Here is an 18,522-nt window from a genome sequence, read left to right as displayed (position 1 = left end):
CTGGGTCTTGAACTCAGGGCCTTCAAGCTCTCACTTGGCTTTTATATTTTCTCACAGCTGTGCTCTACCACATACAACCAAGTTATAGCTTTTTACTGGTTAATTTGATATAAGAGCCTGACCTGGCTTTGAACCTCAGTCCTCACATCTTAGCCTCCTGAGGAGCTAGGATTACAGGAATGAACCACCCGCACTCGGCTGCAATACTTTTAAACACAAGTCTTGTCCCCTTCAGTCCTGGGAACGAGAGCTTTGTGGCCTGGGTAATGCATTTCTCCAGGCTTCCAGGCTCATTAGCTCACCTTGCTGAAGGGGAGCACATGTACAGTGCCTCTGCACTCTATCATTCAGGACCTGGTAACTAGATAGTTTTCCAAGAACTTTTAGAGTAATGCTGTGATGGACTGTTTGACAGTCTACTTCATGTAGACCTTGGGAGGGAGAAACCTGTTCAGGAACTTCCACCAGTTTGCCTCTAGATCTGCCTTTTCTCTTAGAAGCAGATTTTTTAACTTCTATTATCTCTTGGTTTTCTCTATTATAAGAAAGGCAAACTTGTTAAGTCTCCTGTGGGGAACAGTGTTCTCTTTTCAGTGGCATTCTCTTTGGAGTGACAGGATTCTGAACCCAGAGCTAGTTCTATCCTAGTGAATAAAAAGAGGATAAAAGGGAAACCCTGGGTGGTGAGGTCTAGGCCTTATCTAGAAGATGAGAGACAGCTAAGTAGAATGAGGTGATATCTGAATATAAAGTCTTCCAACTCTCTCTTTGCTTCCACCCCCTCCTGCCCCCCAAGGTGCCACCAATCCATATACAGAAGCAAACTACAAACCAACTTTTCTGTCAGATGATGAACTGAAACACCTCATTCTCAGGGTATGTTGCAATTATGGCATTATTTTACCAGTAGAGATGTTTTCCCCCCACCCCCCCAGTGCTAGTGTTTGATAGAAGGGTTTTGCACTTGTTAAGCAGGACTTCTACTTGAGCCACACCCTCTGCCCACAACACTGATTTTTAAGTACATTTCAGAGTAAGAATTATCAGGTACTTAACATTCCTTCCACTAAAATCTGTCACCTTTTTTCTAAGTTTTTTTGGGGCTGGTCCTGAGGCTCAAACTCAGGGCCTGGGCACTATCCTTAAGCTTCTTTGTACTCAAGGCTAGTGCTCTACCATTTGAGCCATGACACTATTCCCAGCTTTTTCTGAGTAGTTTTTGGAGATAAGAGTCTCATGGACTTTCCTGCCTGGACTGACTTTGAACCACGATCCTCAGATCTCAACCTCCTGAGTAGCTAAGATTATAGTCACAAGCCACTGGCACCTGTCTTTCTCTTCTAATTCTATTTAGGCAAAAATGGAAGGTCTAAGCTACTTGATCTTAGGCTACCAAAGGCAAGACTTTGTTAGGAATTATATTCCTACATGAAGAATTTAGAAACTTCTGAATATGACAATGTTTGAGACTTTCGCTTCTCTTGACTTTAACCACTGGCACAAAAAAATGTACCTAAATCTTTACACCCAGACCCAGCCAAACCACAGAATTGCCAAAGAGGAAAATGCATAGCAGATGTGCATGCTTTTGCTTACTTGACGTTAGTGCTCTGTTTGCCTTGTTAAGTTTCTACAGAGATGATTGAGAATTACCTCTCAACCAGGTTCCTAAGAGCTTGTGAAGGACTCTCAGGCAGAATTAGCTCTGCACAAGGTTCTGAGGTGTGCTACTGGACAGAAGGAGATTAATAGAAACTGAAGGGCAACAAACTAGATTGAACAGTTCCTGAGGTTTTATAGACCTATAATATCATGAACATCTTGTATTTTATAAACAGAAAAAAACCTAACATGAAGGAAGAGTACTTGCCTCCTCTTCTGACACAGCTAGGCCTGACCTTCCCTGCCCAGCTTCTACAGCATGGAAGTCCTGTCCTTTCTGTAGAAGTTTGCAATGCTTCCAGATAGAGGTAGTCCTGCTGGGTCTCAGCATCATCACTGTCCATCTTTTGCTCAGCCTAGCTTTAGGCACTCTGTAAGCCTGGCCTGTCTGCTTGCCCTAGTATTCTCTCCATCTGCTCACCATATGTTGTAGAAAGGCTTTAGCTTCAGGGAACAGAAAACCTGATGACTCCATAGGCTTTCCCTTCTCAAGGACAACTGGTTCAGGGAGGATTGGATGGGATCACTAGGATGGCTATGGACATTAGAGGGTCGGGTTCTTTCTGCCTTCTCATACAGCCTTGCCAAGCTTGAATGATTGCTGATTTCCTTCACATAACAAATGACTAGGCCAGGTGTGAATAGTTAGACAGACTAGGGGCTTTACCCAGAGGATTTTTCCTTTTATCAGGAAAAGAGACTCCTTCCTGGAAGCCCAACACCTTTTAGTTTATTGGGAAATATGCTACCTGGTCTCACTTTAGCTACAGGGCAGGATATAGAAGCAAGTATACAGATTTTCCAGCCTCCACTGTAGAGGCGACAAGAGAGAAAGGAGGTGGGAAATGAGGATAAGAACTGGCCCCTCAGAAGTATTTACCACACACAGTTTCCAAAACCACATCCATTTGCTAGATTGTCCTCCATGAGTGAGTTGCACAACCCAATTCAGCACTTGACCACTGGTCAAGTGTTCTGAGGTTGAATGGAACCTTAGAAACTACTTTATTAGTGCCATATTTGGGACAGCTGTAGTATTACTCCTCCCCAGCTTTCTGGTACACAAAACATTGGTAGGTCAGGGTTTTTACATAATTTACAGATGCAAGTGTGTTTCTGAACTTAAGGTAGGACTTCTTTTTGAACTCTGTGAAAAATCATCTTGTTGGATGGTTCCATTGTCAGCTTGCTACACACAATCCTCTGAATCTCTAGGTGCTTTACGTGTCTGATGGGCATCTTGTGTGCTTTCAGTTCTTATTTAGTCACCAGATCCACAAGCATTATTACATACTTAGTGGATGCATGGCACTGTTACTGCTCGCAGACATGGTTATCCAGACTTCCTACTCTGCCCCGCCACTTCAGGCCTTCTGTACATCCATCCTCGTTGTCAGGGGACTCATAAAGTTAATGTAAGCGTCTGCCTCCAGGGCTGGCTTTATGAACATGCCAAGGTGCAGTCATCCAGGGCTCCCAATTTTGCTGTCCTATCCAGAAAAACATTATTATTATTATTATAACAGTACCAGGGTTTGCACTTGCTAGGCAAGTATTTTTATTTTTAGATGGGGTCTTGCAGGTTTGTTTTTACGATGGGAGGGTGGGGCATGGGCAACCTACACTCGGTCCACTTATTTACACTGCTTATGTAGCTGGTATTACTGATGTGAACCACCATGCCCATCTTTTTCTTTCTTTCTTTCTTTTTTTTTAAAGTGATGGGGTTTTGGTAACTTTTTGTTTCAGCTGGCCTCAAAGGGTATTTCTCCCAATTGCTTCCTCTTGAGTAACTGCCATTACAAGCATGTGTCACAAACCTGTCCCTTGAAAACAGTTTTTGAACAAGGGGCCTGCATTTTCATTTTATGCCATTTATGCCTTACCCACAAATTATGCTGCTAATCTTGATTGTTTTTTGGTGCTGGTCCTAGGGCTTGAACTCAGGGCCTGAGTACTGTTCCTATGTTGCTTTTTGCTCAAGGCTAGCAATCTACCACTTGAGCCATAGCACCATTTCCAGCTTTGCAAGGATAGTTTATTGGAGATAAGATTCTCAAGGACTTTCCTATGACTTCAAACCATGATCCTCAGATCTTAGCCTCCTGAGAAGCTAGGAATACAGCCATGAGCTTTATGTATATATGTATGTATGTATGTGCATATGTTATGTATGTTATGTGTATGTCTATATATGTATATATACATATGTACCCACATACATACTCCTTTTGCAATATCCCATTTAATAATTGTCTTGTGGGTTCTTTTAAAATGATTTCCTATCATATACCTACATATATTTGGGTCTGGAACAAGGATTTTAATACTTCTGTTCAACACTTCATGGATGGGCTTTTCTGCTCCTCTGTTTCAGAGAGAGCTCCTGCTGATTTGTCTTCCTTGCTAAAGCTTGTCTCACTTCTCTGACACATGTCAGGGCCTGGAAAATACTGTCCAACTTCCAGGTGTTCAGTTGCCAGCAATTTGCATGAACAGAAGGCAGGCTGCACTCACAGCTTTTAGACAGTTAGGTGCAGGGCCTGGCCTCCACTTCTCACCCATGCCTTAAGTGCATTCCAGATATCTAGTGGAGGATCAGTGAATACTATTTCAATCCTACCAGAGCATCTTCCCAGGCTGTCCTGTGGGCCTTATGCTAGTAGTGTTCTTGCTCCTCAGCTGTCCCCTTAGCCCCAGCATCTCACCTGGTGGCTTGTTTGCCAGAGTGCAGCAGAATGGCAATGTAGACTGAATCCATCCATGACCTTTGCGGTGAGATGAAATCACCCTGCCTTTGCCCTGGTCTTAGATCTACTTCTGCCCGGCATTTTCTGTAAGATGTCACAGTCACCTTCCCAGGCATCGTTGGTACTGCATAGCCACATTAGTGAACAGCCTGAAAACATTTCTTTTAGATAAGATTGTCTGCAAGGCAAATGAGGAAGTTATTAATATCCTACTTTTTCTTTTGACGGAATGAGGATTTCAGCAGATGGTGCTTGGAAAATTGTCCACCCCACCCCCGTCGTCATTTCTTGCCCTGGGACAGCTTAGGCACTTGACTTAGGACTAGATCCCTCAGCCTTTCTCTAGCTGGCTGGCCTGCTAGGTTCTTATGGTACGAGTTAGTGACTCTGTCTGCCCTCACTCACTTCTATTCCAGCCCGGGTGCAACATACAATTTTTTCTTAATTTTCTGGTATATGAATACATTTATCAATTATTTGAATTAAACTTCATCCCAAGGCCCTTGTGTGGAAAAGGAAACAAAATTTGTCTAAGTTTTTTTTTTCCCAAAGAACAGCTTGAAAACTCATGAACAAGATACTGATGGACCTGCTGTGCATTAGAATCAGGGTAGTGGGGTCATTAGAGCAAGTGCATGCTAGAATGTGACGTGCTGTCCCCATCAGAAGAAGATTTCACCCACGCTCTCACCAGGAGCTAAGTAGTCAAAACAGCCTGAGCTCTCAGGCATTGTAACTTGGGCATCTGCCTCCTTCATTCTTTCTAACAAATGTCTTATTCCTATGCCTGTCTTTGTTAGCACTTTAGATTTTTCACTTGTGAAAGGATAAGAAGAATTTCATGGGAAAATTTGGCTTTTCTTTTCTTGACTGTCTTGAATGCAAATGGGCTAGCCCTGGCTGGAGTAACACTGTTGATAGCAGTAGGTCCTGATCTGTCACTGAATCATGTTGGAATAAGGGTTAAAGTCACCCTACTGATCATTTTCATGCCTTCCAGCAAAACAGTGAACACAAAACATCACTCACCACTCCAGAAAACATTCTGCCAAGCTCTCTTTAAACCTGATCAAGGGCTGGTGGCATAGTTCAAGTAGTAGAGTACCTACCTAGCAAGTGCAAAGCCCTGAGCTTGAGCCTGGGACCACAAAATCAAAAACAAGTAAAGCTGTTCAAATTATAGGCAGATGGTGGCTGAGATAGGGATTTTACAGGATGTTGCCAGTCTAGGATTCTATTATTCTTCACAGAGTTCTTAGAACTAGAGCAGTGAATTGATTTCTAGGCATCATCACACAATCAAAAGAAAGTTCTTAAGCCAAATTTAAACTAAAACTTAGTTTAATTGGACTTTGATATATAGAGCTATATGGGGAGAATCTTATTCTCTGGAAGCATTTGTTTTAAGCATCCTGTTCTTAGGATACCAGTGAAATTCAGGAATGTGCCTGTGCTTTGGAGACTTGTAAATCTTTGATTTGCTGCTATACAAATCATCTATCCTGAAGTATGATAAATTGATTGTCCATTTCTCCTGATTAGGCAGCAGATGGATTTTTGTTTGTCGTAGGATGTGATCGAGGGAAGATACTCTTTGTCTCAGAGTCCGTCTTCAAGATCCTCAACTATAGCCAGGTATTGTTCAAGTTCCTGTTGGTTGGGGGGCAGCTAATGGCAGTCAAAACTCCATGTTTCAGGACAATTATATAATGCACACATGAAATCCTTTTACAAAGTCTTTAATTTCTTAACAGAGAACTTTTAAATGTAGGAAAAGAAACCTTTTAATGCTTTATTTCCTCAGTGAAATATCTGACTGAAATATCTGACTTTAATTTTTTGTGTGAGTGATGTGTGGGTGTGCACGCATGGGCACACTCATGTGCTAGTACCAGTGTTTGAACTCAGGGCCTGGGTGCTATTCCTTAGCTTTTTTTACTCAAGGATGTCACTCTACCTCTTGAGACATACTTTCACATCTGGATTTTTGTTGGCTAATTGGAGATAAGAGTCTCCTGAACTTTCCTGACTAGGCTGGCTTCAAACTTCAATCCTCAGGCCTCAGCTTCTTGAGTAGCTAGGATTACAGGCATGATCTATTGGTACCCATCCCTAACTCTAATCTTATCAAAAGTTTTATAGTTTTTTAAATGTAAAATAAGTATCCCATAACTATGGATTGTGGTTGGAGAATGAGGTGACCTGATGAAGGAGAATGGTAACTCAGTACTAGAGGATAAATTGATATGAAGCTTTGCTGAGCCTCAGCTTCCTGTAAATGTTATCAGCCATACTTTTTATGATAAAATAAGAGTAACAAAGTTTCTAGAACTAGGCTTTTCCCCAATTATGCCCTCAGAATTTTTCATTCATTTTCTCTTTTACATACTAATATTTGCATGGAAGCCTGGTAGGCAGAAGGACTGAATTAAAATTATATCAATTAGAATGCAAATTTAGTTTTACCAAAGTGTTTCGCTATGGAGCAAGTTTTACCTTTATGTATAGATAAGGGAACTAAGGCATCATAACTCAAGAGAGGCTTAGATGGGCAGGCTGATGTATGCCTATAATTCTAGAATTCTAGAGGTTGAAGATGACAAGTTCTGAGGCCATAACACATCAAGTTTAAGATAAGACTAGACTATCAAATGACACTCTGTCTTGAAACAATAGATAAACACATAAACACACCTATGAAGAAGAGAAAGGCTTAATGGCAGAGCTGGAAACATCCCACATCCTACGTTCCTCCTTCTTAGGCCTTACCAGGGATCTTGTAGAGGCAGAAGTAAGTTAAAAAGAATACATCCAGCCAAAATATTCTTGCCCTAGAGGTACATGAACTGTTTCTCTCTCATTGGTTATCAAAATCTTCCTGAAGCCTCCTTTACTGTATCTGTCTAGGCAAAGAGCCGGGACACGTGCACAGGTTCACATAGGAAGGATTTGAAATACTCATGCCTAAAAATACAAAATAATGGCAAAAGATGCATAGCCTGTGAGCACTTGTTGCCTAATTTGTATTCCACCTATAGGTAACTTGTCATTTTTAACATTTCATCCCCACAGAATGATCTGATTGGCCAGAGTCTGTTTGACTACCTGCATCCTAAAGATATCGCCAAAGTGAAGGAGCAGCTCTCTTCCTCTGACACCGCACCAAGGGAGAGGCTCATAGATGCAAAAAGTGAGTGGAGGGGAAGGCTGGTGTTTGCTCAGCAGTCCATCCCCATTGCCCCGTGGGGCACCAGCAAGTACAGAGAGGGTGTGCATCCTGGCCTCAGCTTCCCTCTTCCCACAGCTGCTGTCTGTGGCTAAATGGAATTATCTATGTCCCTTTGGGCTTGTTTTCATTGTAGGCTACATAAAGAAGAAGAATACTCAAATGTCCAAGTTTAATGGAAGAAAGAACCACTTGGATTTGATTCTTTTTGATTTCTAGTCTTTTAATATTTTCCAGAAGCAAGAACTTCCCAAGTTGTACCTTCCTCCTGACTGTACAGGCATCATATCTCTTTGAGTTGCAACCATGCATCTCAGAAGAAAAAGGAAAGAACATTTCAAACATAAACAGGATTGGCCCAAGTGTCTCTTTCTCCTAAGCTTGGCCAAAATGGCTGTTTAGCTCCTCCTAGTTTAGCTTGGTCCCGTCTTGGCTTCCTTTCCACAGCAGTGGAATCACCACACACATTCTCATCCCCTCACCCCTACTCCCACACCTGGTCCTGTGCCTCCTGTGCCAGGCCATCAGGAAGCTGTCTTCTCTCATGCCCCCAACTGGTAGGCACATACATCCTGAGTCCATTACTCACTTTTGAGGGTGTCAAGCAATCTATTTACCCTTTCTGTGCCTCAGAGTTTTCACAGGCAGAATGGCACCCATTGCTTTGACTTGTTGCCAGGATTAAATATCTTAGTACACTACATGAAGTTCTCTGTACCTAGCAGTAGTTCAGTGTTATATTAATCTTGGGCTAGGCCAGTCATGGCCTAACCAGTTTCTTGCTTCTAAGTTCTCAGTCCCTGAAGGAATACCATCCGAGAACAGTGCTCGAAAGCATCCTTTTCACTAATGAGCTCTGCGTCTTCCTAAAATCAGATGTAGGCCCTGGTGCCTATTGCATCTTTCTAGGGTCCCAAGGAGAAGAGGATGAATGGTGTTTGGTCCTTGCCTTTGAAGAGGTTAGGAGACAGGGACCCAGATAGCACCCAGATAGCTGCTTCTGAGGTGCAGCCATGAAAATAGCACCGGGCATGGAGAGGGATGAGTAATTCTCACGTGGGCGCGGGGACAGGCTTCACAGTCAGTGACAGCAGAGGTGGGTTTGAAAAGATGAATTAACATTTGTCAGGTAGTGAAGGGAGGAAAAAAAGCAGAGGAAATGATTTGTGGAGCCTCGTGGCCTACTTGGTGCATTTGGAGCAAAGTATGCAGGGTAGGGGCATCTAGTGAAGGGCTTTGAGCTGGGTGGGCAGGTTCTGATTGGCATTCTTGGGAAGTTATTAACAGAGGTGGTGAAATGAGAAGCAGGTGTGTGGGAGGTGCCATGAGGGACCATAGGATGCAGCCATTGCCAGCATGACTACACCTGTTATGACCTGTCTGGTCCTGGCCCCAGGTGGTTGCAGCCACACCAGCCTTGAGTACAGAGAGGCTCAGGGACAGTGCCCAGGCCCTGAATTCAAGCCCCAGGACTGGCAAAAAAAAAAAAAAAAGAAAGATAAAAGAAATAAAATGCAAATGAGACTGGTGGTGAAACTCAACGATAGAGTTCTAGCTAGCCTAGCATACATGAAGCCTTTGTGTAGTTTGAGTCCCAGAATGACACACAAAAATGTAAACTGCAAACATGAGCCACATGTATAAATTTACATTCCTGGTAGCCATGTTTTTAAAAAGTAACAATAAATGCAACATTAATAATATATTTTTATTTGACTTAAAGCTAAACTATTAGTTGATATTTAATAAAAATTTAAAGGTCTTTATTTTAGTGCTATCTTTGAAATTCTGCGCAACTTCATTCATTCCTGTTTTTCTTTTGTCCTCCCTCAGTACCAAGGTTTGAACTTAGACTTCACATTTTTGCACAGCTTTCTTGCTCATGGCTGGCACTCTACCACTTGAGCCATATTTCCGGCCTAGCTTTTTACTAGTTAGTTGGAGATGGGAGTCTCATGGACTTTTCTGCCTAGGCTGGATTCAAACCATGATCCTTTAAGATTTCAGCCTCCTGAGATCTATAGGCATGAGCCAGCAGTGCCTGTGTGATATCACACTTACAACCATCTTATTTCAGAAAACCCATATCCCATGTGCTTGGTTGCTGCATGTAGCTAGTGGCTGCCATATTAGACAGCACAAATCTCAAATGGGGTCCAAGAATCTGTGTTGATAAAGTACCTTAGGGATTCTGGCCTCCAGCAAGGTTGTGAATTCAAGGCAATCCCAATCTTTGCCTTCTACTCCAACATCCAAATCAGGTACTAAGTGAAGTTCTTCCCTAGAAAGCACAGGCTGTCTTTGCCATCTGCTTGGCCCTAATCATACATCACTCTGGTCTTATTTCAGTGCCCTTCCATCTCCCTTTCTCACTGGTAAGTTCTTGTTGCTCTGGTGTATTTACTTTGATCCCCAGAACACCTAAATTATTTGTTCAATAGCATTTTCTACATAATCCACAAATATCTCCATATTAATAAAGCACCAATCAAGGGTATCGTCTGAGCTCTAAACTAGGGACAGGCATCGCGGGTATAGAACAGGAAGACCATAAAGAAGAGGCTTTGCTCATGGTCAGAGCCCCGTCTGACAGACAACACTGCTCTCAGTTCACCACATTTTGTGTGTTGATTTGCAGCTGGACTTCCAGTTAAAACAGATATAACCCCTGGGCCATCTCGATTATGCTCTGGAGCTCGCCGTTCTTTCTTCTGTAGGATGAAGTGTAACAGGCCTTCAGTAAAGGTTGAAGACAAGGACTTCCCCTCCACCTGCTCAAAGAAAAAAGGTACAGTTGAACATTTTTTTCACGTCCCATGAAGGGGAGGCTTGCCTTCTGCAGTGGGGCTCTCAACCATGCTTAGTTTTAGTGCTTCTGGCTGGCAGGAGTGGCAGCTTGAAGACCTGCAAGCCAGGGATCTGCCATCCCCCTACAGACGAGGGCTGTGAAGAACAGGGGACAAGGATTTGTGACTAGTTTTCCTCTGTGTAAAGTATGTTTGTTGTCCTAATGTGGCTGGGAAAGAACACCCTGAGCCATGATTCTGACTGCCACCGGAGCCCCCAGTACTCTGCCCGCTTCACCAGTGACCTCACTTTGCTAAGTGCAATGGATGGATTCACTGTTCTCCCCTGTCACTGTGTTCCCTTCCCTGACTTTCCACAAAGCCACATGGTTCCCACTTCATTTCTGTGTCCTCTGCCACTCAGCCTATTCCCAGTTCCTTTGACTGTCTCCTTTTCTCTGTTCTGGCCTCCTCTGTTCCGTCTGCACTGTTCCATAGTACATCATGTTAAATCTCATGCACATGCCAGTAACTTCCAAGTTTACATTTCCAGCCCTGGTTTCTCTTTGGAACTTCAGATTTATAAATTAACTGCCTAGAAAATCTACCTGCTTAGATATCTCAAGAGCTTCTCTGTCTAACCTATCTGCCCAAGTGGTTACCTGAGCCTTTCCTTTGCTTCTGCTGAGGACCTGGGAGGTATGTGACTCATAGCACCCACTTTCATTCATGAGAGAGTCATGTCATGAGCCCATCAGTGGACCTCGCTGCAAGTGTCTGTAGCCGTGACTCTGCTCCTACTAACACTGAGAGCCCAGCCATCTGCAGCTCTTACATGCTTGCTGCCCTCTACACAGATTCCCCAGTGATCTTTGTGAGTGAGTGAGTGAGTGAGTGAGTGAGTGTGTGTGTGTGTGTGTGTGTGTGTGTGTGTGTGTGTGTGTGTGTGTGTATGCCAATCCTGGGACTTGAACTCAAGGTCTGGACACTGTCTCTGAGCTTTTCTACTCAAAGCACCTCAGCTTCACTTATGGCTTTTTGATGTTTAATTGGAGATAAAAGTCTCATGGACTTTCCTACCTGAGCTGGCTTTGACTATAATCTTCTGAGTAGCTAGGATTACAGGGATGAGTCACTGGTGCTTGGCACAATCATCTTTTTAAAGGGGAGATTTCATTGATTCCCTGCTTAAAATTCTTTATTGCTCTTGAAGAAAAGTTCAAAATACTTAATATGGTCACATCCTTGCCATACTCAGTGCATTTGCACGATGTTTCTTTCCTGTGCCGCCTGCCTCCTTTTAGGCAAGGCTTCTGCACATGCTGTCACCTGTGAGTGAAACAACTTCTCCTTGCTGCTTCCTTCCTCTCCTTATTTGTTTCTTCTCATGGCACCCAGCAGGTTTTCTTTCTAGTGCTTTCTTCTGGTTGCAGTTCCAGAATTATTCATGTATTTGTCCATGTCTGATTTGTGTTACACTGCATTCCAGTCACCAGCTCAGTACTTGGTAAATGCTCCATGATGGGAACCCACAGGTGCTCATCCAAATCAGTCTCTTTCTCTTGATTGGTTGTTTCCCTCTTCAGCATGAATGACACCAGCACCCTCCCAGTCCAGGAAATGAGAGCTACACTTATTTTCTTTCCCTTAAGCTTTGTTTTTTATACCAAATCCCAATAGTTCTATCTCAGAAATTTCCCTTGCTTTCCCCGCAGGCCCTGTGATTATCCAGTCCTCATCTCCTCTTGCTGTGTTCTTGCCACTGGCCTCTGAACCAATTCTGCCTTCTTCCACTCCCCCAATACTGATTCTAGAGCATTAAAGCCCTGACATGATTGTGCTGTTTCCCTGCTTGAAACTCATTTCATGTCTAACAAGAACCTAACAAATTTGCTAGGAAATAAACCAAGGGCTGTATGACCTTCTCATCCTGCTTTTACAGCTTTACTCACTAGATTTCTAGTGATCAGAACCTTCCATTTCACTTCCGTCCCAAGGAACTTCACTGTTTCTTGAATAGGCTGTATCTCTACCTTTGAACATTCTTACCCTTTACCCACCTTAGAGCCTTAACCACTGCCTGTCCTTCTTGGCTATCCTCCTGCAGAGGTTTTCAGGGGTGGGGCCTTCTTCTCTCCAGGTAGATTTATTCCTTCATTGGTATATTGTATGTGATGTCAATGGCTCTAACAAGCTTACTTGGCACTAGTTAACATGGTTTTGATGGTCCCCTTGTGGACACTGAGGCTTTGTTTTTAAAATCTTTTGACTCACTACCTACACCTCACTACCTACACACCATCATCTGCCTTTGCCTCCAGGATCCAAACCCAGCACTGACCCTTATCATAAACTTTGCTTTCTAGCGGATCGAAAAAGCTTCTGCACCATTCATAGCACAGGCTATTTGAAAAGCTGGCCACCCACAAAGATGGGACTTGATGAAGACAATGAGCCAGACAATGAGGGATGTAACCTCAGCTGTCTTGTAGCAATTGGAAGACTGCATTCTCATGTGGTTCCACAGCCGGTGAATGGGGAAATCAGGGTGAAGTCTATGGAATATGTATCTCGGCACGCAATAGATGGGAAGTTTGTTTTTGTAGACCAAAGGTAAGAGTGTGGTCCCTGGGGGCTGGGAAGGTGGCTCAGTGGTAGAGCGCTTGCCTTGCATGCTCGAGGCCCTGGGTTCAATTCCTCAGCACCACATAAGCAAAAAGAAAAAAGCCGGAAGTGGTACTGTGGCTCAAGTGGTAGAGCGCTAGCCTTGAGCTGAAGAGCTGAGGGACAGCGCCCAGGCCCAGAGTTCAGGCCCCACGACCGGACCCCCCCAAAAAAAAAAAAAAAAAAAAAAGAGTGTGGTCCTTGAGAAATGATTGGAGAGAATTTGCAACTCTGGGTTGAAAAGCTATCAGCTGGCTTTTCTAAGAAAAAAAAGAATAATTTTTTTTAATAAAAGACTTGATGGCCCCTGACCTCATTTATCCCCTTGCAGATACTCCACCCCTACCGCAGAGCAGCAGCTTCTGCATAAAGAGGGGAAGGGGGTAAGGATCGATGCTAAAATGACACTCCATAGCATGTCATCGTAAATAGTTTTCCTCGGTGTCATTCCTTGGTACAGAGAGACAGTTATATGGGGGTGGTTTGAAGTCCAGTGGCTGAAAGGGTAAACATATTATTTAAATCTGTGAAATGTTCTAGAACCATTACTTTGAATGAGAAACAACTTTTTAATCATGAGTTGTCTAACAAAGTGGTTGCTGGCCATGGACGTCTCAACATGATTGATTAAATTTGAATATAATAAAATGAAATATTCGGTTCCTTGGGCTCTCTGGTGGGTACACAGGCTATGTCTATCATTGCAGAAAGTTCTCGAGGCCAGTGATCTGATGCAGCCTCATTTTATGGATGCCAAACAGAGGCCTGTTGGAATGACAGCTAGCTGAAAATCCAGATGTCTCCAATTTGTTGCTGCTTCTGCTTCCTTAAGAATATTCACAGGCTTCTGGAGATAACCAGTGAATAACATTTCTGGCAATACAAACAGCCCAAAATGCTAGAAGATGGCTACTTTTCAAGGCCCTGTGGCCCCAGATGCTAGAGCTCCTGGAATTTATGATAAAGAGATAGTAAGGAGCAGCTTTGCTCTGGAATTAGCTCTCTACTACATTTTTATCTAATATGTTTTTTTAAAAAACTCAAAATTTGATTTCTAATGAAAATAGGCATTGAAAGGCTTCTTTGCTTTGTTTCCTTGGTTTTATAGCCTCTGCTCAACTAATTAAAAAAAACCCATAGTGACATGAAAGCCCTCTGAAAACCCACCTTGCTCTTACAGGCTGGAGCATTTAGCCACTGCCACATTGCTGTTAATTGTTTGAATGGCTTTTCTTTTTATTTTTTTAATACCCTATTCTCTTTTAGGGCGACAGCTATTTTGGCGTATCTACCACAAGAACTTCTAGGCACATCTTGTTATGAATATTTTCATCAAGATGACATAGGACATCTTGCAGAATGTCATAGGCAAGGTGAGCCAGGCTACGGGAAAAGTTTCAGTTCCAAGTGTTCCCCTACTTCTAGATTCATCTACATGACCTTCCAGAGAAACTTGCCCCCTGCAGTATGCAGGGGACATGTGTGAGGAAAGACCAGTGGCCAGGCACCACCTACCTCCACAGAAGCATGCACAGCAGTTCACTCCACTCAGGCCACAGCTCTTTCCAGGAGGCCTCTCTTGCGTAGGGTTTACCCAGATTTTTGTATGGCCTGCACTTTTCCTGCACTGCCTCCTGTATTTTCCTACTTAACTGGTTTGTAGTCCCCAAATCCCGTCTTTCACTGTCTTTGCCAGATCCTGTTCACTCATCTCAGAGTGTATTTCTAAAGTCCACCTTTCATCACACCTACTCCCTCAACTCCCACAAGCCTTGTGCCCACCCGGAGACCTACAACCCTAATGAGTCTCCCTGATCACTCACCCCTAACTATCTCCCATGGTTATTCCATTTCTCCTCAGACCAAATCTGCGGTCACATTTCCCACTTTTAAAACTCTCATGCTTTTAGACTTAAGCCCAACTACCTATGATCAGCATCAAATTAAGACCTCCCATCTTGCTCTCCAGTATGCTCCAGCTATCCTGACCCTCTTGTCCAGGTCTGACCCACTAGGCTCTGCCATTCCTCAGGCAATGCTGGCTTCTTTCCTTTCTCCTCCTCTTGGCCAGTGTGTGTCCCTTTCTTGACTCCAGGTAGCCTTAGCTTATTCCTTTCCTGAAGGCAGGAGTCATGGCCTGGCATATGAAATGTACTCATGATATGTTTATTACAAAAGAGAATGTGCTTTGAATAGGTCAGTGGTTCAAATTTCCCAAGATGAAGTACGATACTACCTTCAGACTTTTGGTTGGGAAAGAGCATAGTCCTTTGACAATGCCCTTTTATTTGTCAGGGTTCATGTCAGAGCTGATCTAGCATTCTCCAAAGCCTTAATTTTCATAGACACTGAAAAAGAGTGACATGACACACAAACTGAAAGGCTCTGAGTTAGACCCTAGCTAGGCCCTGGTGGCTCATGCCTGTAATCCTCACTCAGGAGGCTGAGATCTGAGGATCACGGTTGAGAGCCATCCTGGGCCAAAGTCTGTGAGATTCATATCTCCAATTAACCACCAGAAAACTGGAAGTGGTACTGTAGCTTTCAAGTGGTAGAGTACTTACCTTGAGCTGAAGAGCTGAGGGACAGTGCCTAGGCCTAGAGTTCAAGCCCCATGACTGACAAAAAACAACAACAACAAACAGCAAAAAACAAAAAAACCCAACCTGTTCTCTGAGTTTTGACTGCTGGCTTCCTTGGCTTATTAAAGAATGATGGTATTGGAGCCTGAGCACCACTAGTATTTTGGTGTTGGATATCTTTTAATATTCTGATTTCAGGAAATGACAGTGTTCATGGTTTCTTTGCATTTTCAGTTTTACAGACAAGAGAAAAAATTACCACTAATTGCTACAAGTTTAAAATCAAAGATGGTTCTTTTATCACACTACGGAGTCGATGGTTCAGTTTCATGAACCCTTGGACCAAGGAAGTAGAATATATTGTCTCAACCAACACTGTTGTTTTGTAAGTATATCATGTCAGAAATTCCCTTATTTTAGTGGGAGATGCTTTGGGATCCTTACTGGGTAAAGGAGTCTAGGCAATAGCTAGTATCTTATCTTTTAATGCCACCTGGCTAATGTCTTGTGAATCTTTAGGATGGGCAGGAGGCAGGGAGCTGTTAACAAAAGACAAGTTTCAAAACTCATACCATGTAAACCTGGCTTGAGGAAAATTGTTCTTGGAAACAGTGGGGGACAGGGAATTTGCCCCCACATAAAGCAGCCAACCTTGGGATGCCAGAGGCCCTGCACACTGGTTATCCATTTGTGCTGTTATGGAAATGGGGCTGACTAATCCATGAAAAGCTCACATAGGTTCTAGCTCATACTATCCCTGGCAGGGGATGGACAGGTCTCCATGTCTACTAGGCTGATGGCCCAAGCACTAGCAGCTAGGATGCTCCCTCAAACGCTGCTAGGTGAATAGAGAAAAAGCCTCCTCTTTGTGCTCCCCACAACTCCTTCTCCATGATCCATTCCACCAGTGGTTAAAGCTGAGGGAGGAACTGGGGCTGGGTTGCTGCAGGCTGGCAGGAACAGGGTGCTGGCTATAGCAGTGGCAGTGGGCTGTTGTAGCCACCACTTCCACTGGACTATGTCCCACACCAATCAGGAAGCTCCTGACGGGCAGTGAGGTCAAAGGTCAGGATACTGTCCATCTTCAAACAGCAAGAAGACCTGTTCAACCACTCAAGCAGAAACTTCATTTTCTGGCCTGTCCAGATCCAGAGTGGACACCGGACACCTTGGCCAAGGTACAAGGTTCATAGTTCTGAGCAGGCCTGACTCACATTTCCTTATTGCTGGGATGTTCACAGAGCCAACGTCCTGGAAGGCAGGGACCCAACCTTCCCGCAGCTCACAGCGTCCCCCCACAGCATGGACAGCATGCTGCCCTCTGGAGAAGGTAACTATGTCCTGCTGCGGCATCGGGGCTTGCCCATGCAAAGCTGCTTGTGGCCAGACACTCTACCTCCAAGTTCTCAGGCCCCCCTGTTGTCACACTCTATGGAGCAGGGAGGCCCCGAGGGAATGATATGCTGACTTCTCTGAGTATGAAGAATGCTGTGGTCACTCTCTCAGTGGAGTCTAGAATACTGGGGACTCATCGTTGTACTTTCTGGAGCTGTGAAATAGTAAACTCTGCACTCCTCTTGTGTTTTCCTCCTCTGTTGCCCTGTGGCTGTGATGGGAGGTGCTCTTCAAAGATTGGCCCTGGCTTCTGTGGTTGTATGCTGGGGAGTATGCTATGCCCAATGGAATTCTCCCCCAGGGCTCAACTTTGGCCCCTGCTTTCTACTCGACACTTGTCCTGCCTAGGACCACTTCTACTTGCATGGCTTCAGTCCCTGCTCTCTACTAGTGTCTCCCACACCCAAAGCACTAGCACCAACCTCCGCTGAGCTCCAGTTGTCTCTCCAAAGGACTCCTGGACAGAACTACCTAGAGTAGAGCATGGGGATGTGAAATTCAGAATATCCCCAACTGATTCTCTGTACCTTTCCATCTAGTTATCCAAGCAAGAAGTGTTTGCTCCTGCCCCTCCTCCATGATGCCTAAATACAAAGTTCTAACCCTTCTGTTTCTTAAACTCACCCAGCTCCACATCACCACTTGGCCTTCCTCATCTGCCTGCATTATTGCCAGTCACTTCATAATACTACTCGTTCTCATCCTATCTCATCCTCCTCTATACAACCATACCAAGGTTGCAACATTTTGGTTAATATAAGACCACATGTATGTAAGTGAATCCCTAAGATTATAATGTGTCAGAAAAGGTTCTATCACCCTAGTGGTGTGGTAGCCTAGGGTAACACATTACTCACACCCTGTTTGTGTTTAGCTATACCACTACTGTGTTACTTGTGGCAGCACAATAACATGCTCACTTGCATAGGAACAATAGGCGATATAACCCTACAGCCTAGCTGTGTAATAGCCTTTACTGTGTTTGAGTTTGTTATACAGTAAATAAAATTGTTTAATGATACACTTGTAAGAATGCACCCTGTCACTTAGCAATACAGAACTAGTTCATTCTCCATGTGGTGGACTTTTTAATAATCTAAATCTCAATCAGTGCTTCTTCTGTATAAAATTCTTTGGCCCTCATCCCCTGTGGATGCTGTCCAGGTCTATTAATGGAACATCCAGAACCCCTTGTGATGTCTAGTATTTGCCCTACCACTTCCATGTCTCATGCCCTCACCACCTCCACAAATACCTGGAGCAGTCTGAAGTTCCATCCTGCGCCTTAGTGCTCTTGCATGTTGGTTTCTATGCCTGGAATACATTCCCCTCCTTACCTTTCTGCCAAGATTCAACTAAGAGCTAACCACTCCCAAAAGCTGTGGCTGGTCCTGAATGTGCTTACCTGCTAAACTTATCCAACTTAGCTCTAGCCCCATTAGACTGTGAGCTCTTTC

The 18,522-nt window shown here is 43.8% G+C and overlaps 1 protein-coding gene across 10 annotated transcripts in view; it reads left to right on the top strand.

Annotated features, from left to right (window-relative positions):
* Arntl (aryl hydrocarbon receptor nuclear translocator like) overlaps positions 1-18,522 on the top strand; it is a 100,354-nt gene that overhangs the window by 73,238 nt on the left and 8,594 nt on the right. For all 10 annotated transcript variants that reach the window (XM_042691332.1, XM_042691335.1, XM_042691337.1 and 7 more), the window contains 8 exons: positions 797-876; positions 5,955-6,047; positions 7,485-7,602; positions 10,277-10,426; positions 12,791-13,037; positions 14,355-14,461; positions 15,905-16,055; positions 16,912-17,000. In XM_042691332.1, coding sequence (XP_042547266.1) covers positions 797-876; positions 5,955-6,047; positions 7,485-7,602; positions 10,277-10,426; positions 12,791-13,037; positions 14,355-14,461; positions 15,905-16,055; positions 16,912-17,000 — 1,035 coding nt within the window. The remainder of the gene's footprint in view (positions 1-796; positions 877-5,954; positions 6,048-7,484; positions 7,603-10,276; positions 10,427-12,790; positions 13,038-14,354; positions 14,462-15,904; positions 16,056-16,911; positions 17,001-18,522) is intronic.

Source organism: Dipodomys spectabilis, unplaced genomic scaffold (genome assembly GCF_019054845.1).
Source record: "Dipodomys spectabilis isolate Male_0828 unplaced genomic scaffold, ASM1905484v1 ptg000145l, whole genome shotgun sequence".
NCBI classification, from domain to species: Eukaryota; Metazoa; Chordata; class Mammalia; order Rodentia; family Heteromyidae; genus Dipodomys; species Dipodomys spectabilis.
Note: the sequence above shows the minus strand (reverse complement) of the source record. Positions and strands in the feature narration are given on the sequence as shown.